The sequence below is a fragment of the Mya arenaria genome, chromosome 8 (assembly GCF_026914265.1).
Source record: "Mya arenaria isolate MELC-2E11 chromosome 8, ASM2691426v1".
In the NCBI taxonomy this organism is placed as follows: Eukaryota; Metazoa; Mollusca; class Bivalvia; order Myida; family Myidae; genus Mya; species Mya arenaria.
Window position 1 is genome coordinate 65,593,610 of NC_069129.1, and position 19,197 is coordinate 65,612,806.

At 36.1% G+C, this 19,197-nt stretch overlaps 1 protein-coding gene across 1 annotated transcript; it reads right to left on the reverse strand.

The window, feature by feature from the left end:
- Nucleotides 1-260: 260 nt before the first annotated feature.
- On the reverse strand, nucleotides 261-18,638 carry LOC128245140 (uncharacterized). The gene is made up of 11 exons (XM_052963384.1): nucleotides 18,499-18,638; nucleotides 16,122-16,876; nucleotides 15,691-15,784; nucleotides 15,154-15,258; nucleotides 14,681-14,821; nucleotides 14,156-14,284; nucleotides 12,651-12,853; nucleotides 11,985-12,161; nucleotides 11,092-11,214; nucleotides 8,831-8,900; nucleotides 261-735 (listed from the first exon to the last, which is right to left on the reverse strand). The coding sequence occupies exons 1-11, from the start codon at nucleotides 18,546-18,548 to the stop codon at nucleotides 489-491; spliced, it is 2,094 nt and encodes a 697-aa protein (XP_052819344.1). The 5' UTR covers nucleotides 18,549-18,638; the 3' UTR covers nucleotides 261-488.
- Between the last annotated feature and the right edge of the window lie 559 nt (nucleotides 18,639-19,197).

The window sequence follows — 19,197 nt, forward strand, 5'->3', positions numbered from 1 at the left end:
AGACCCAGTTTGTTTGTTTTTTGGTCTGTATTCAATCCAGTTCTGACCGTTATTTCTTGGCTTGTAATAAAACTGTGCCTTTGATCATTGATTCCTTTAAACCCTTGCCAGTGCATGTATTTCACAAATACATATTATTGGTTTGTTATTATTAGGACACCATTACAGGTTTCATGTCTTATATTTTAGCATTTTTTCTATGAATAATGTTAATAAAATACAAATATATTCAATGTGGATATTAAACAAAAAAACTTGGATCATTTTTACAGCTTATAATATTCAAGCTTAATTGCATTTATATTTCATATACATATTATATGTACCTGAATGTGATTTTCCCAATGACCATTCAAGGTCAGAACTAGGTCTTTAATGTGATAAAAAATAAGTTAAAACTTTATCTAATATTGTGGTAGCTCTTCAGAACATGGGCATGAGGAAAGTTCCTAGCTGGTAGCTCTATAAGACTTGGATATAAAGGGTGCTCAAGATTTAGCTCTAGAAGACTTGGGCATGAAGGAAGTTTCTGCTTCTGTAGATGATGATGTTGTGAAACTGGAATAATGTTTGCCCTTAAACACAAACTTATGGCCATTCTGTACATCCGCACGTTTGTACTTAGGTTTAGTGGAAGAGCGACATTTCGAATTGTATTTGCACAGCAAAAGTACGTTGAGTATTCCACTAAGAAAGGCTATAGTAGACACAACTACAGCGTATATCACAGCATTTCTGAAATGGAAACAGATACACCTAGATTATGCAAATGTGAGATAATTTCATTGCATTATGTCACTTACTGAAAAAAGTCAATTTATCTAAGCTCTTTTTAGAATTGACTGTTAACAGAAGATAAATTGACTATAAAATTCTTCAAACTATACAATTTTTTTTGTTTCTTGTCAAAAATTAATACTAAGCCAGTTAAACGGGTTTTTTCATTTCCTTATCAACCTTAACTACATGTAAACATGCTTAAATTAGGCCAACATCCGAATGCCACAATAGTGGGGCGGCTAAGCATAAAATCACGCACTTTGGGTTAAAAGCATGAAACTTGGCACACATATAAAGCATCTCCTACTGATTATTTCTAGATATGGACCCAAGTCAGCAGCGCCCCCTGGTGACCGTCGCAACTATTTTTTCAGAATGGCCGACCATTTCTTCAAACGATTATCTTTGTAACTATTCGTCATAGAATCATGTTCTTGGTGTATAAATATACACATTATAGGCCAAGGAAGCCATTGGGCACAAACAAAAATGATATATGAAGAATTTACTTTTTAAAAAACATTTATATCATTTGAAATGGCAGTTTTATACAACATGTGAATCATTGTTCCCGAAATAACTCTTATATCATTTAAAATGGCCATTTTTTGGCAAAATCACCGACGAATATCATGATCCTGGTATCTAGGAAATCTATAAAAGTCACTGAACCCAAAATTGTATAATATATGGTATTTTCCCAGTAATCTTTCTTACTTAACGGGTTTCTTCCAACGGAGGACATAAGCCTACAACGGCAATCCCTCGTGGTCGTGTTTGAAACAATCCATGTTTCTGTTCTAAAACACCCCATATCGTATAGCTCTGCCACCACTGTTTTTTTGGCATGTTGTTTAACTATTAACTTTCTTTGGCCATCCAAATAATGTCTGTCTAATGATCAGACCAGATCCTGTTGTTATGAAATGTAAATGACCAGTTTAGCCAGATACTCTTATTGTAGCAGTTGCACCATAAAAGGCCAATGTCTGGTTGGAGAAAATATGGGGACTGCTAAGTAAACAGGAGCATACCAATGAAGATATTGTCTCATGGTCTGCATACCATGCTTGCATACAACAGGATGAAACAGCTCCTAGTACAGTTCGATGCTCTAATGCCCCTGTTCACTGAATTCGCACATTCGGATACCAAAGTAAAACACTCGATGAATGAAGTTAAGGCTGCAACAGAACACCTCAACACTGGACAAAATTCAGTGCTAGAAATGGATCAACCACTGTTTGCAATATCACACTCAATACAGTGCAACACATTGAGCAGATGAATATCATATCATGCTTAGTGGACTACATATTGAGATGACATCATTCGATGTCTTTGGCGACAGAATTGATGGATGTGGTTATGCAACTGCCATCTTAATGCCGGGATTGCAGCAAGGGTTGTGTATAAAAAGACTGCCCGCCCCCGACCTATTCCGGAACAATGGAAATCAACGGAAATCTCCGTATAGAACTGGAAAAGAAAGTCGGGTAATAAAGGACTGGCCGATCTGGACGGTGTCATGATTAAAATATGAAAAAAAATGTATTGTATTGTAAAGTGCATTTATAATTTTAAAACAATTTAAGTTTTAACGTTGTGCACTAATTAAATGCCGTCCGTTTCATGTTGACTAATTACAAATGATCAAACATCGGTTTCAGACAATGATTACAAATATTTTATAATGTACAAAAGAGGCAAATTCAAACGATTATAACTATTTTTAACTGAATGGTTCCGTGAAATATAGCAAAGTTATTTGCGTCAAAAGTGCAATTGCTTATTGCTTGACTTGTACATTTATTCTGCCTGAAGGTTTGTTTTTGTTCCCTGATTAATTTAGCTATTTTTGATGTACCGGGTTTCTCTGCATGGGTTTCTTTTTAATGTGTATATTGCCCACACCGTGTCTATCCAAACATAATCAAATACTGTATGTACAAGGGCAGTAATGTCAGGTGCGTCCATGCTTCCCGGTTCATTGTATTGAGTGGAAAACGTCCTCGATTCGATGAGTATTGCCACTGTTTTCTATACGTTTCAACGATAATTTTAAGAAACGACCTTGTGCACCGAATGAAGAGCAATTGCTAGTTTACGAAGACGCTTGTTTTAGATCAAAATAATGTCTGTGTTAAAATATCTCGTGAAAACAATGCACGTTCTTACTAGGCTTCCCGACTCATTCAATGCAATTTTTGGTTCAAAACAACTATTGAATACCGTTCTCTTGCGTACAAACCCCACCCGATGCTTTGTTTTGGACAATAAAAGTATTGCTATTGTTTTCTGAACGCAGACAGCGAAATTTGGAGTTAAATCGGCTAATTTAAGAAAATGCTTGCAGGTTCATTATGTACATTTTTCGAACCTAGGTTCATCCCAAATCTGGAAGATCATGGCACGCTATATTTACCCGAATTACCGTACGTTTTTTTGTTTGTTTTTTTTTTTTCACAAAAAATAATTTTGTTAAATATTCAAATATTAAGAGGGTGTACAGATATATAATTTATATTTTAAGGGAATAAACGATGAAACGTAAGAAGAGATCAAACCTGAGTCTAAATAGACAAAAAACAAGACGCTTAAATGTAGTCGATATAAAAGACATAATAATTGAACTCTGCATACTTGATGGTAAAATAAAAATAGAGGTTCTTTATATATTAAAGGGACTATACACCAGATTGGCACCAAAAAAGTTTTTTTTTCTGTAGAGAAATTCAGGACAATTATTTAAAGAAATGTTTTACTCTTTCATATCATAATTGTAGAAAAAAATCTAAAAATAATCGAGTCGTAGACCGGGTTGGAACCGGTGTCGCCAAAATTGCAGTCCAGTGTGGTATCCACTGTGCTGCGAATGCTTACCCTAAACGGTTGGAATATTTAAGCTATATACCTTACTTGGTAATATCACGTGATGACATCGACTAGCAAATCACGCATTACGGGAATGAATTCCACTAGGTAGACATACAGGTGTAGTATTTTTTTTTAATTGAAAAAACTACGAATAAACTGCGAAGAACAAACCAATTTTGAACTATGTGATACTTCAGTTAGTAAATACCAATGCTTTGTACAAATCGATACGAGGTTAATGTCAGGTTTCGACAATTTTATCTTTTTTCGCTATTTCATCATACGGAGTACAGCCCCTTTAAAAATTGCTTATGTAATAATGTAAGGTAAAATTGTGGATTATTTAAAACTACCTTTTAAGGAAAAAGCAATGAAAAGGAACAAAGAGTTAACATTAAAGAGTGTGCTATATGCTTACTTTGGCAATCGAAATAAAAAGGGAGACAGCCTGCAGGAAACAATTTAAGGTCTTAAATGTTGTACGTTACACCTTAGTTGATTCAACTGATTTTTGAAAAGACATAACGGTGTCTCGACTTACTATATAACCTCCAAAAATAATGGCAGTTCTACTTAGTAGAGAGCCCTGTCAGTGTGTGTATACCACGTGATAAAAAAACGTCATAAACGCTACGTCCGAAAACTAAATTTTGCTTCGAATGAAGACTTTAAACAAAGATAATTTTCCTATTCCTTCACCATTTTAAATTAAATATAGCGCAGTGTACGCCGCTCGCGGAGCCGCGCCTTCGGTCGTTTACCAGTGTTTGATTGAGAGTTTAGTTTCTTCAAACACTTCGACAAAACTGTTCACAATACGGCCGTCTGACATTATTTTGGAAACAGGTTTGTCGAAGTGTTTGTTGAAACTAATCACTTTATCAAACTCCGGTACTACAACGAAGGCGTGGCTCCTTAGGTGGCATAGACTGCCCTTTGTTTCATTTAAAATGGTGTAGTGATTTAAAAGTTATCTTCGATTTAAGTCTTCATTTTAAGCAAAATGTTGCCCTTCGACGTAGCATATACATGTATGACGTAAACTATCATGTGGTATACACACACTGCCAGTAAAAAATTAACCTTCTTAGACGTTCTTTAGTACATATACTTAAATTTAAAAAAAATCGACACCTTTTATTCGTTATTTTAATGAGCCATAAATCTTCCAGATTTGGGATGAACCTAGGTTCTAAAAATGTACAGAATGAACCAGCAAGCATTTTCGTAAATGAGCCGATTTAACTCCAAATTTCGCTGCCTGCATTCGGAAAACTATAGCAATACTTTTATTGTCCAAAACAAAGCATCGGGCGGGGTTTGTACGCAAGAGAATAGTTGTTTTGAACCAAAAATGCATTGAATGAGTCGGGAAGCCTAGTAAGAACGTGCATTGTTTTCAAGAGATATTTTAATACAGACATTATTTTGATATAAAACAAGCGTCGTCGTAAACTAGCAATTACTCTTCATTCGGTGCACAAGGTCGTTTCTAAAAATTATCGTTGAAACATATAGAAAACAGTGGCAATACTCACCGAATCGAGGACGTTTCCCACTCAAAACAATGAACCGGGAAGCATGGACGCACCTGACATTACTGCCCTTGATGTAATTTGGGTAATATATATTCAATACTAATATTAATAACTGTGATATTTGTTAATTGTTGTTTGTTGTTATTATGATATGGTACGGAAATTGTCCGGTCCGGCCAGTCTTTTATACCCAATTGAATTCTGAAGACTTCCGAACGATTTCCGGACCGGTCCGGAAATTTCCGTTGGTCCGGAATTGGTCCGGTCCGACCAGTGTTTTATACCCTACCGCAGCAAGTGGAGTCGATGACTCCCTATTGAAAGCCATACATTTAACCAGGACAAGGCATGCCTAACAGGTAACAGCTGCTGACATCTGAAGCATGATGCATACAACATATACAAAGAAACTTTGCAAGCGGGAGATTATTGAATAGCACAGACTGGTGTGGCAATATGATAGCAGAGCAACCCCAGTTTTAATATTGGTTCGTTGTGCTTGGACTTGATTGAACTTTGTATATTTAAGATCATCGAATCAATCATGACAGGATATGTTCTGAGCTACCGCGTGCAATGTTCATCGCATGGGTATTCAGTTTTGACCATATCAATTATGCTAGATGGCTATCGATGTATATCAAAGATATGTACTCTCTGTCAGAAAAGTCACCCTGTCAACTAAGAGCTTGTCACAGGAAAGTTAATTGCACACAAAACAAACTGTCCATCATCTGCCATGGCAAATAATCAAGCACAGGCAAATACGAATGTGAAAGGCGATGGCTGGACTTTCGGCTTGACTCACAATCCATTTTCACTACGACGCTGGATGGCAGTATGCTCCAAAACATTAACAAGATGGCCCTAAAACGCTCACCTAAGCAAAGGGCCACAACTCTGTGATAACGCATTAATAAAAATGTTGCAATTTAAACACATCATTACTGATGACGATGCCTTGTGTTATATTTGTAAAGGGTCATGCAATGAAGCTACCTGTAAAGTTTCATTGAATTCGGCCTGGTAGTTTCAGAGATTTTTTTCAAAGCAAAACAGTAAGTCGGCCATGTTGTTGTTGATCAATCTCAATGCCTTGTTGTATTTTTGTAGAGGGTCACCAAATGAAGCTTCCTGTAAAGTTTCATTGAATTTGGACTGGTAGTTTCAGAGATGTTTTTTTAAAGCAAAACAGGAAGTCAGCCATTTTGTTGTTGTTGCTGTTATTGTTGTTGTTGATCAATCGTGACCCCTTGTAATTTTGTAGAGGGTCACCCAAGGAAGCTTCCTGTAAAGTTTCATTGAATTTTGACTGGTTGTTTCAGGGGAGATGATTTAAAGCAAAACAGGAAGTCGGCCATTTTGTTGTTGTTGTTCTTGATCAATCGTGACCCCTTGTTGTATTTTTGTAGAGGGTCAAACAAGGAAGCTTCCTGTAAAGTTTCATTGAATTTGGACTTGTAGTTTAAGAGGAGATGTGTTTAAAAGCAAAACAGGAAGTCGGCCATTTTGTTGTTGTTATTGTTGTTAATCAATCGTGACCCCTTGTTGTATTTTTAGAAGGACACCCAAGGAAGCTTCCTGTGAAGTTTCATTGAATTTGGCAAGGTAGTTTCAGAGGAGATGTTTTTAAAGCAATTGTTGACGGACAGACGGGGTGACTGACGGACGGACGACAGACAAAAACCGATCACAATAGCTTACCTTGAGCACTTTGTGCTCTGGTGAGCTAAAAATGGTGGCAGAGCACCATTCATGGTTCAACTAAACACTACGAGCCACAGCTGTTCAAACCTCATTTGCCAAGGAAGTGAAATTCTTGTTGAGGTCTTTGAAGAAATTTGCTTTTAAAGAGAACAGTGGCGACCTGTTTACACATCTGACACAAAGTTCATTATGAACCCTGAGGTACATACAATTGTAGAAAACTTCCAGGATCCAACAATGAAGGAAGACTGTTGCCTGTTTTCCAGATTGTACATTGCATGCTTATCCAAGGAAGAAAATTGAAGACTATTCTAAAACAGTATTCATGGCATACGTTGACCAACAGAGGGAACATGCCGATATGATTGATTATCGTGCTGTGTGTTTACACCCAGTTGGATATGGTGGACTGGGTGGAGCCTTCATCAAATATGCCAAGTAACTGTAAAACTTTTCTTCATGTTAATGAGAGCAAGACAGAATATTGTTTCACCTGTTGTTGGCAGAAGAGGCTTCAGACAGTGACATTCCAGAGAAAAAAGTCTTGAGCACATATGGGGACAACCGGCTTTCAGCACCTAGGAGATGAGATATAGTACAGATTTGCCATGCACGCAAAGGCGCACCAGAGTGGAACATCATGATTAAGACATGCGACTCTGATGTAGTTGTGAACATTCTGTCCAAACTAGCAAGCATTCCAATGACTCATGAACTCTTGATAACATTTGAAAGGAACAATAGGTAATTTACAGCACATACTTTTACAACTACTTTGGGCCCACCACAAGAACCATCATTGGCCTAATGCATGCGTTCACGGGAAGCGAGCGTTCACGGGAAGTGACGCAATATCCCACATTGCAGGCATCGGCAAGAAGACAGCAGGGAAACGTTGGATGTATTTCTGGATGATGTATTCTCGTAACTCCCTGCTGCCCCTCCAAATTTACTTGTCAGCACAATTGAAGTTCTAAAGAAGTATGTTGTTCTCTTGTACGACAAAACATGTCAACAGACTGGGGTAGTTGAAGCAAGACAGCATCTCTACATCAATCTAGAGCATTGGAAAATATCCCTCTAACTTAGGCAGCCCTGAAACTGCATATATTACGGACAGCCTCACAAGCAGGGCATGTCTGGGCCAATCACTACAAACATTACCCTTATAGCAAGTGCTGTAAACTGGGGATGGCACCAAAGTGATGGTTCATGGACACAGAAAAGGACCACAATTGGTCAGGCATAAGACATCGATAATGTACTGATACACTGAAATTGTCGCAAGGCATGCAGGGGTTTGTGCAAATGCAGCAAGGCTAGTTATCAGTGCAATAACTTGTAATGTCGTTCGTATGGGACATGTATAGTAATAATTCCACACTGGAATTCAAAATTACTGTGGTAATACAAATTCTTTAATTTTTATAACTTAAATACATATGTGGGTTGATTGGTTGGCACAATTCAAACAGTTGTTTCTAATTTACTACTGACAATGGTTCACAAGTTGTATAAAACTGCCATTTCAAATGATTTAAACGTTTTTTAAAAAGTAAATACTTTAGACATCAGACTATTTGTGTGCCCAAGGGCTCCCTTGGCTTAAAATCTGTATATATATATATATATACACCAAGAACGTGAGGTATGTCTTAAGCATGTGAAGATATTGTCTGCCATTTCGGTGGCCATTTTAAAAAAAAAAAAGGTCATCAGGGGGCGCTGCTGACTTGTGTCCATATCTAAAATTAATCAGTAGGGGGTGTTTCATGTTTTTAACACAAAGTGCACAATTCTACCAGAATTTGCCCTTAACAGCCTTAATACAACACCTAAAGGGTCAAATGCTAATTCTGACTTTATGTAAATACGTTTTAAAATATAAAACATTATTGTCCCTGTATCTGACACCATAAAAGCATTACCTGTATTCAGCAGACATGTCCCCCTCCAGGGACTGTTCTTGTTCAAGACTATTCATGAGGCAAGGACCAGCTGCAAATACCGAGAACAAGCTATGTTTTATATGCATAATTTGTAAAGAGTGAGCACAAATTTTAAAAACATCTTAAAGACTAAATCAGTAACATAATATGCTATATAGGTATTTACATAAATGATTTGAGATTTTTTGAAATTAGGTGAAATTTTTACTTTACTTTTAACATTGAAAACAAGAGCTGTCGTAAGACTACGCCGCTTTGACTTAGAAGTGAATACAAAAACGATGTAATATGTGCCTGTCAAAAGCAATAAAAATTAAATTAAAAATTGAACAAGAATCGCAAATGACAAAACCAGGTTTAAATGCTTTTAGTCCTCCATAATGTCTTCATACATATCAAGTTTGGTCACAGTACATGTATGTCAACCATAAATAAAGTTATTCAGTACCAAAGAGTAATCTATTTTTAGTCGCAGTGACCTTGACCCTAGGGGGCCAAAAGGCAATCCAATGAAAGCTCTGCATAAACTTGTCTTATATACCCAGTTTGGTCACACTATGTTAATCCTTACTCGAGTTGTTCAGTACTAACCATATTTCTATTTTTAGCAACAATGACCTTGACCTAGACCATAACTCTCAGGGCCCAAAACACAATCTAAGGAAAGCTTTCTACAAACTTTTCCTATATACCAAGTTAGGTCACAATATGTAGACCCTTACTTAAAGCTGCACTCTCACAGATACACCATTTTTACAACTTTTTTTTGTCTTGGAAAGAGCAAATTTTGACGTAAATATCTGCAAACCAGTGATATAAGATTGCTTAAAAAAAATCAGATCATAGATTTTCATATTTCCGTTTGAAAATTGATGTTTTATGGCTTAAACCGTTACTAACGTTTTAAGAAAAATGCATAAAACATCAATTTTTTAACGTTAATATCAAAATCTGCGATCTCATTTTTTGTCAACACTTTTATATAACTGGTTCTCATGGATTTTCACAAAAATTGGTTTGTTCCAAGACAAAAAAAAAGTTGTCAAAACATTCAATCTGTGAGAGTGCAGCTTTAAGTTATCCAATACCAACCATTTTTCTATTAATAGTATCTTTGATCTTACCCTTGATCCTAGGGGCCTCAAACGCATTCCCATAAAAGGTCTCCATAAACTCTTCGTATATATACCAAGTTTTGTCTCTTTATGTCAAACCTAGCTAAAATTATTCGAAACATAAGGTGACTTTGATGCTGGCCTCCCACCAGCCTTCCCGAACAATGATGCAAGTCATTCAAATAACTTGTTTTCCCTTTATGAAAATGTGGTTAAGAATATAAAAATGTGCCTGTCAAAAGAAATATAAAAAAAAAATAAAAAAAATTAAAAAAATCAAGGGCCATAATTTGTATTTTGGGTTAAAATGGAGTTATGTGACCTTATTGTAAGATGGTCGTCATTAATTGTGCGAAGTATTAAGTGCATTGAATGAAGGGTATAGAAGTTTTTTTTTATTAAAATCCAACTTGCCCTAAAACATCAACCTAAGTTCCTAAGTCAAACAGGGGCCATTTCTTGTATTAAGGATAATATGGAGTTATGTAACCTCATTATGTGATGAATCTGAACAACTGTGTAAAGTATCAAGTGAATTGAATGAAGGGTATTGAAGTTATAAGTGAAAATCGCAACTTGCCCTAAAACTTTAACCTGCCTTCAAACTTTAACATAAGTCAATCAAGGGCCATAACTTGTATTATGGAGAATATGGAGTTATCTTACCTCATTGTGTGATGGTCCTGAACAACTGTGTGAAATATTAAGTCAATTGAATGAAGGGTATAGAAGTCATTAATAAATATCCCAACCTGCCCTAAAGCTTTTACCTAAGTTCCATAGTCAATCAGGAGCCAAAATTTGCATAAAGGATAATATGGAGTTATCTTACCTCATTGTGTGATGGTCCTGAACAACTGTGTGAAGTATCAAGTGAATTGAATGAAGGGTATTTAAGTAATAAGTGAAAATCCCAACTTGCCCTTAAACTTTAACCGGACACCAACCCCGACGCTGGGGCGAGTAGTAAAGCCCTCCTTATTCTTTGAATAGTCGAGCAAAAACTACTACATTTTAAGACCTATATATCATAGAGATAGTTACAATTATCATAGCATTTCAGTATGATATGGATTTCCACCCATGCACCTTTCTACAACCTGAATGACAAAAAAATATGCGCACCTTGCACCATGTCGTTTTGAGCATATGTGAAGTTACAGGCCCCAGAGACTGGGTCACAGGTACACATGTCCTTACAGTCACACTTCAGTGAACACTTGTCACCATAAAAACCCAACATACACCCTGGAAAACAAAATAATGATCATTCATGAATATTAAATTCTCCTTTCAATATACTCTCACGATTGGTAATAATTAGGCTTAATGATTTTAATTTATATATGATATACATGTAGTTATATTATTTGCCTAAATACATATCAGCACAAAAAAAAATTCCCTCATAAAAAGTAGTTTTTATGAATATCTATTAGCATTATTTGCATACCGAAAGCTAATTCAGACAAAAAAGGAATCTTATGGGTGTTTCCAATCCAATCAAAAACCAACTTTTAATCAACTAGACACCAAATGCAGACATTTAGAGCCTGTTGAAAGAGCCTTTGACACAGACATCATGCTCTTCCATGCAATTGCAATACAGAACAACATATAGTTGAACAATACATGGATGGATCGTTTCAACCTTTGACCACTAACCTTTGAGGTCAACCCGTGACCTCTAAGTGTGATCTTGACCTATGAGGTACAGACCTGGATCTTGTGTGCAACACTACACCTCATCATGGTGAACCTTCATGGCAAGTTTTTTGAAAATCCTATAATGCATGGTCAAGATACAGCCCAGACAAATTAAGTGGGCTGACAGATGCACTTATGCATACACTCATGCAAGCATTTGAAAACCAAGGAACCATCAGCGTGACATCTATGTCCCACCCACTGGAAGCGAGCTCGACAAAAATGAGCAAAGTTATAATTATTATATAGACAAATGTAAAACTACAATTGAGCCTCCCTAACATAACCACATACATCTGCCCAGTACTCACTGTATTGACACCATTTCCCTGAGAAGCCTGGAGAACACAAGCACTGGCCTGACATCGGGTCACATGACGCATTGTGTTCACACTGACATCTGCTGACACATCCATCGCCATACCAACCAGGGGAGCATGGCTGGGAACAGTTGTCTCCATGGTGACCAGGATCACATACACAGCCCGCTGAAATTTATCAACATCATTACATGGCAGGGTCAACAATACAATGAAAACTATAGGGAACAGCCACAATGCTGCAAAAGGCTTAGCATAAACTCAAAACACTTACACACATACGCACACTCATAATAGTTTCAATGGTAAACTGTCTTGTGTTTCACATTTGTAATTGGTGAAGCTAAAGAATACAAGGAATAAAGTGTGTATAGTTTTTGAGAATATATACAGTAACTCAAGAAATGGAAAATAAAATTCATTAATCTTGATTAATTTCATCCTGTTTCAGCAAATGGATTCATTGAAAGCGAACATATACGATATAACACTTTCATAAAGCATATTAAATATCGAATACTTAATAAGTAACTGAAAATAATGTTATAGCATTACAAGAAACTGTTAAGTGAGTTTGACAATAATTTGAAATGCAAAATTAATGGAAATTATATTTTTCAGGCTATTGTGTGACTTTCACAAATTTTCTTTATATACCTTCAGTGCACTTTCCATGGTTACTGCAGTTTCTGGGACATTCAAGTCTGTCGCAGTTGTCTCCCTTCCAGTAACCAAGGCAATGACACCTTCCCTTCTCACATGACCCATGACCTTGACAGTCAGGGGAGGGGCAGGCCGGCTCATGAACACAGAGGATGGTGGACACCTTTCTCTCACAACGAAAACCGTTGTTGTCTTCGCTAAAACAGATTCATTATACAGCATAAGAATCAAATTCTTTCAAAATTTTGAAAGCTTACTTAATGTTAAGCTATTTTATGATAAAATATGCATATTAACCAATCATTAACAAATATATCTATGATTAATAGCTGAAATCTCTGTATCAAGAATAAATGCTATTTAATAAAATAATCATAAATCTCAACCATTTTGCATCATGAGGATATAAATTTGTTCTATAAACCAGTCATGTATTTTCATGATTAATTACAAATACATGATGCCAATTCCATTTCTTGCTTAAATCAACATGACAATCAAGAAATTAACAGAATAGTATTATTTGTATTGTTTTGTATTGTAACAAAGACCCTCATTAATTATGCAGGCACATGCAGTGTTTAGCATACACTTTAACAAATTCATTGACCTGGGACACCATCTTTACCTATGTATTGCGTATGAGTTTTATACTCCCAAAGTGTCGTCATGTCTGTCTGTCTCACTTAAGTATCTTATCTGTAACTTTGTCATTCATAATAGAATTTTGAAATGATTTGACAAAGTGACCACCATAAGATGACAAAGTGTTGTGCCCAAGACCTGTGTCCCTAGCTTCAAGGTCACTGCTTGCCTCAGCACTTTGTCAGTTTTTCTATAAACGCTTTACTGATAATAGTGGTAAGTGTCCCGTAGGTAACATTTTTATTCATTGTGGCATTTCCAAATGATTTTAAAAAAAACAAACATCAGATGACGACGTGTTACACACCACATTGGGTCACTAGCTTCAAGTCAAGGTCACCAGTGGTTAGTGTCCAGTTCATAACTCAGGGTTGGATTTAAAATAATTTGGCATAAGTGACCATCATAACTTGATGACATCCTAATTCATAAGCTTCAAGATCAAGGTCACTCACATGACTGGGTCAACTTCTTGCAGCATGTTGGAGTTATATGCCCTTGAACATCAGTTTCATACTTTGAAGATTTTAGATCGATCTTGTTGCATAGAAGTTATTTCTTCCTTCATATAATTTTAAAACATATACATATATATATATTTATAGTGATTTTTTTTGAATATTTGCCAATTAAAGAGAAGTAATAACATTCTATGTCAAGGCAGATTGTGGGGGTAGTCATCACTCCTGTGATAGTTCTAATTTCACTGTAAAATTGCTATTAGAAGAACCATGATTTTTGTCACAATAAACCTTATTAAACATATTTGTAACATTTAAGATTTTGCTTTTCTGAGTCTTAGTTTGAGATGGAAGTGTTTAATGGTTGAGCAGCTGTTGGATGTAGGTTATTACCAGTTGTCTGAGGGGTAGCTTGCCAGGGTGTGGTTGATGACCATGGTGGAGGACCCGCCCCCATCCAGGTTCACCGCATTCACTGCCCCATGCTTGCGTAGGATCTCTGCAGCCTCGTACAAGCTTACTCTGAATAGTGTAGACTTATTTAAAACAGATTTTATGATAAGTATTCAAACATTGAAAAAGAGCACCTAACATTCTAGTCATTACTGATGATGGTACTGACAAACAAACATCTTACAAAAAAATATATTCTGAAATACTTAAAAAATCGAACACTTTTCCTAAAATCTATCAGAAATTTAATATTAATAAATCAAAATATGGCATGTTCTTTTGGTCTTATTGCTACACCAAAATGTGTGCTGCAATTAGCAAAATGCAAGTCTTAGACAAAGTTTCTGCTGAATGCAAGGATTGCAGAGAAGTCTGGTTTTAAAATTTACACAGGCCAAAAAATGACCAGTATATGTATACTGTAATATCCTATAACAGAATCTAACCAGGTAAATACCACCTTACCCAGAATTGCTGAACGTTTTCCCTTCCACCTGGAGGATCATGACACGACCATACTCGTCATGTCCTACCAAGGTGCGCGCTGACAACACGCTAGCAAATCTCTGCAGGGTGCCAGTCTCCTCAGTATCGGGGCACTCGGACCTATAACATGACAATGGAACCATCACATAAATTTTTGTTGAAACTTTAGTAAACAGACCACATGTGTTATGAATTTGTATCAATTTTTCTTTCTTAAGATACACGACTAAATCTATGAGTTATAATAGTCTTTTTTCTGTTGTATCATTAGGTAAAGGTTAGCTGACCAATAACAAAAGTTGATCAGTGAATACTTTGATAAGGAAATTGACTGTGTTTGAAACAGATGCATAAACTAAGTACTTATATATATACATCATGTCTGAGTAAGTGTTAGTCATTTCCATTATGTTCTTTATGTTATTATAAAATATTGCCACTGTTACACTGACCTGATACTCTCATCCACATACGGCTCCCCGTTCCGCAGCACCCAGATCACCCCACCAACCAGCTGTGTAAAGTCTTCCGCAACCAGGCCCACTTGGGATAGATAGCTGCAAGAAAAATAATTTTTGTTTAAAGATATAAGTTCAATCCATTATTTAATTAACATGTATTCTTGGCAGAAAAAAATATTTATCAAGGAAAAAGGCTCTTTAACAATCCCTTGATGTATTAAGAGTTTATATATTATACTTCATGTAAATGGAGTTGTCAATTGAAATATCAAACAGCTTTTGCCAATGCAAATAAGTCTACACTGATTTAATACTGTTGCTTATATCATGAGAACTTATGTCTGATATATACTAGTCTTTTATTCAGAATATCAATGAAATGGTAAACTTTCATATTATCTTAAGTTTTAAAATTATAAACATATTGTTTATTTCCATTCATTTCATTAACAGTAGAGTTGTAATTGAATCAGAAAAAAATGCTTCAATTTCCAGTTCACAGAATGATTTTTCAGTGCAATTACTGACCCGAAAAATAGCTGACCCTGCTTGGTGATTCCAAAATGAGCATTCCTCACTCCTCCTGTGTCCTGCACCTGTCGATGATCACTTACTATGTTCCCTGAAAAATAATGAGAAATGTATATTGGACCATTATCTTGGAAAAGCAGACATTATACCAATAGAAGGAAATCTAATATATTACATGTAATTCTAAACAGGTGGGATAAAAAGCATGATACTGCGATATGCCAAGGATAAGCCTTGAAATTTAGTTGTACACTGAAACATTTAGTGTAGCTCATTTGATCTAGTATGCCTAATTTTATAGTAAATTCTTGTAGATACTTGATTTCCAATTGTAGAAGGCTCGAATAAATACTGGAAGAGTGATGTGTTTTGGAGCATGAAAAAAGTCTGTACATTTAATAATACCAGTTGGCGGTATAACATCTCACCCAGGCATGCTCCAGTGTGTGTATTAAACAATCCAGCATTTGTGGCCAGCACACAATTCCTTTTCTCAGCACTGTCCTTCACAGTGGTGGGCTGAAAGCTTCCATTTCTGCATGTGCCCTCCATCCCAGGTTCATAAACGGACAACGTCTTCAGAGGATTAGCTACATATGCGACATGGTAGAAAACAAAGCGCTTATCATAGTATGAACCTACAGTTTGGCTTGAGTAAAACACTTCCAAATTTGGAACAACTCTTCCTCCGGTATTGTTTTCAACAGTTATTTTGGAATCATTCGCTAATTTGGAATCACTTGCCTCTTTCAAATCAATGGCTCCTTTGGAATCACTGACTACTGTGGAATCCTTCCTCTCAGGACTGGCAGTGCTAGAGCTCACACTTGCCCCTGTCCTTAAGCTAAACAGAACCTTTTCTAGAGCATCAGCTCTTGCTTCTAAAGTCCATTTACCCTCTTCTAATGACTTTTTGTCTGCAAGCACAGAATCCTGCTGATCAACACCAGCACTGCTCTTTTCTCTGTTCCCAGGTTTACTAGTGACACCCTGATCATGTTTAGGAGAGACAGCCTCATCATCTGCATCATCGTCTACTAACGTATGACCAGTGTGGGCTGGAAATAACACATGGTTCTGTTGCTGGTAGGCATAATGAGGGCAGTCCACTATGCTTCTTGTGTCCAGTCTGCTCTCTTTGTATGGAAATGCTAGATCTCTGTCATCATGTTGGTTTAATGCACTGCAAATTCACAAACTTTATTATTTAGCATGTTTAACATTTTCCTATGTCAAAATCTTAAAGATGAACAAAATAAATAAAAATGAATTTCACAGTCAGTTGATATGTTTAAAACAGTGATCAAAATTTTAAAGAGAACACATCATTAAGCAAGCAACAACTGTCAAATAAGGACATCGGTTATTTATCGCATATTTACAACTTGCTGCCTTTATTGGCTTTAAGACAAATAAGATTAAAAGGTGTAGTGAATCTGTTTACATGTCAAATAGCATTTATTCCATTTATTTGAATTGTATGAAGACAAATTCATTGTCATAAATTTGGTATATTTTTAAAAAAAACAATTCCTAAATAATGAAATTGTCCAGAATAATTTCCAGAAACGACTCTATTTAAATTTTAATATTTTTTTCCAAATGTTGATTACGGTCATTTACCAAAATATATTGCAATGTTTGACTGCCAAAAACCCACCTGAAACTGGTAATGCCATAATGAATTGGTATTTTAATATGCTGTAAACAAAATTTCACATCACTGACTTAACTTAAAGGGGCTGTCTCACAGATGATAAAATAGCGGGAAAAAAAGAAAATTGTCGAAAAATGACTTGGCATCGATGTGTACAATGCATTGAAACTTACTAACTGAAGTACCACATAGTTTACAATTTATTTAAGTTCAGCAGTTATTTCGTATTTTTCCATTAAAATAGATTACTGGGTATGTCTACCAGGTAGAATTCATTCCTTATGCGTGATTGACTAGGCGGTGTTATCATGTGATATTACCGAGGTAGGTGTATAGCTTAATTATATCACCCGATTAGAGTAAGCCTTATTAGCTCAGTTAGTAAGACGTTGGACATTAATTTTGGCGATGCAGGTTCGAACCCTAGTCCAAATAATTGTACGTTGACGGATTTTTTTTAGATTTTTGATATGGCAAATCCTTCACTTAGACGTTAGGGATTGGAAGAATCCCGTATAACACGTCTATTATACCTGTAATACCTGTAATACCTGTACCTGTAATCTTCAGGCCGTAAATTTAGCTTTCGCTATCGTGGCCCCTCTGGTAAATGTCTTCTTTAGTGGTTTCTCGACTGAGTGCGGTTATGTTAACATAAAAACTTTTTTCTATTCCAATGTTCAATGTTAAGCATTGATTTAAACTGGTTTATGGACTTGGCAGAAACAGTCTCTTCACTAAGGGAATTCCAGTACATAATCGATCTCTGACTGAATGAATAAAGTCTTGAATTGTGTTTGCTTTTCTTCTTGACAAATTTGAGATGATGTCCTCTTAGGTCCCCAGATGAAAGAGTGAAGAGATGATCCCATTTTAACTCATCGTGGCCATACACAGACTTATTTTAGACTAGTTCGAACCCGGTCACCAACACATTTTTTTTTTTCATTTTGGTACTTATTTTACAATTATGATATCAAAGCATACACATTCTATTAGATAATTGTCCTGAGATTTGTTACAGAAAAAAAAATTGTGCCAATCTGTGACACAGTCCCTTTAAGATTCAGTGACTTCTTTCTGTGATCATTCTTTTTCATACGTGAAAACTGGTAAATTTCAAAACTTTTTTTTTTCTTTTGGATTACCTGTTCCCAACCAAGAGAAGCAGAAAGTAAAATCCATAAAACTTGCTCATGTCATCACTGAGCAAAGTCCCTTGGTCCTACATACATGTACGTCATTACAACTGTCACTTATTACTTCACTTTCATCTGCAGGAGTTACGTACCTTTGGAGGAAGGGACCAGTACTTTAAAACGTTTTATTTTCGTATTTTTCTGAGGTTTATTACTATTTCTTTCAGAAAATCCTTCTGCACTGTTGAATACTATTTCAAAATATTAATAAAATTACAATTGAACAATTGCTGATGCATGTGCACACGTGAAATTAATCGAGATTAAATTATCTTAATTGTGCTCCCTCAACCGGAAATGTCATGGCTGAGAATTGATGAAATTGTGTGCAATCCATTTTATTGTTTTGAAATCCGTCAATCAGATACAGAAAGACATGCTTTTGTTTTGTCCTACGTGTGCAAACGTGTTAGTCGTTGAAGAAGGAACACAGTGTTACAGATTTGCATGTCAAACATGTCCGTATGTTCAAAATGTTAGCAGAAAAATATCCAACAGAAAATACCCCAAGTTGAAGGAAGTTGACGATGTGCTTGGAGGGGCGTCGGCGTGGGAAAATGTTGACTCTACTGAAGAGACGTGCCCTAAGTGTTCACATAATAGAGCGTTCTTTATGCAAATACAGACAAGATCGGCTGACGAGCCAAT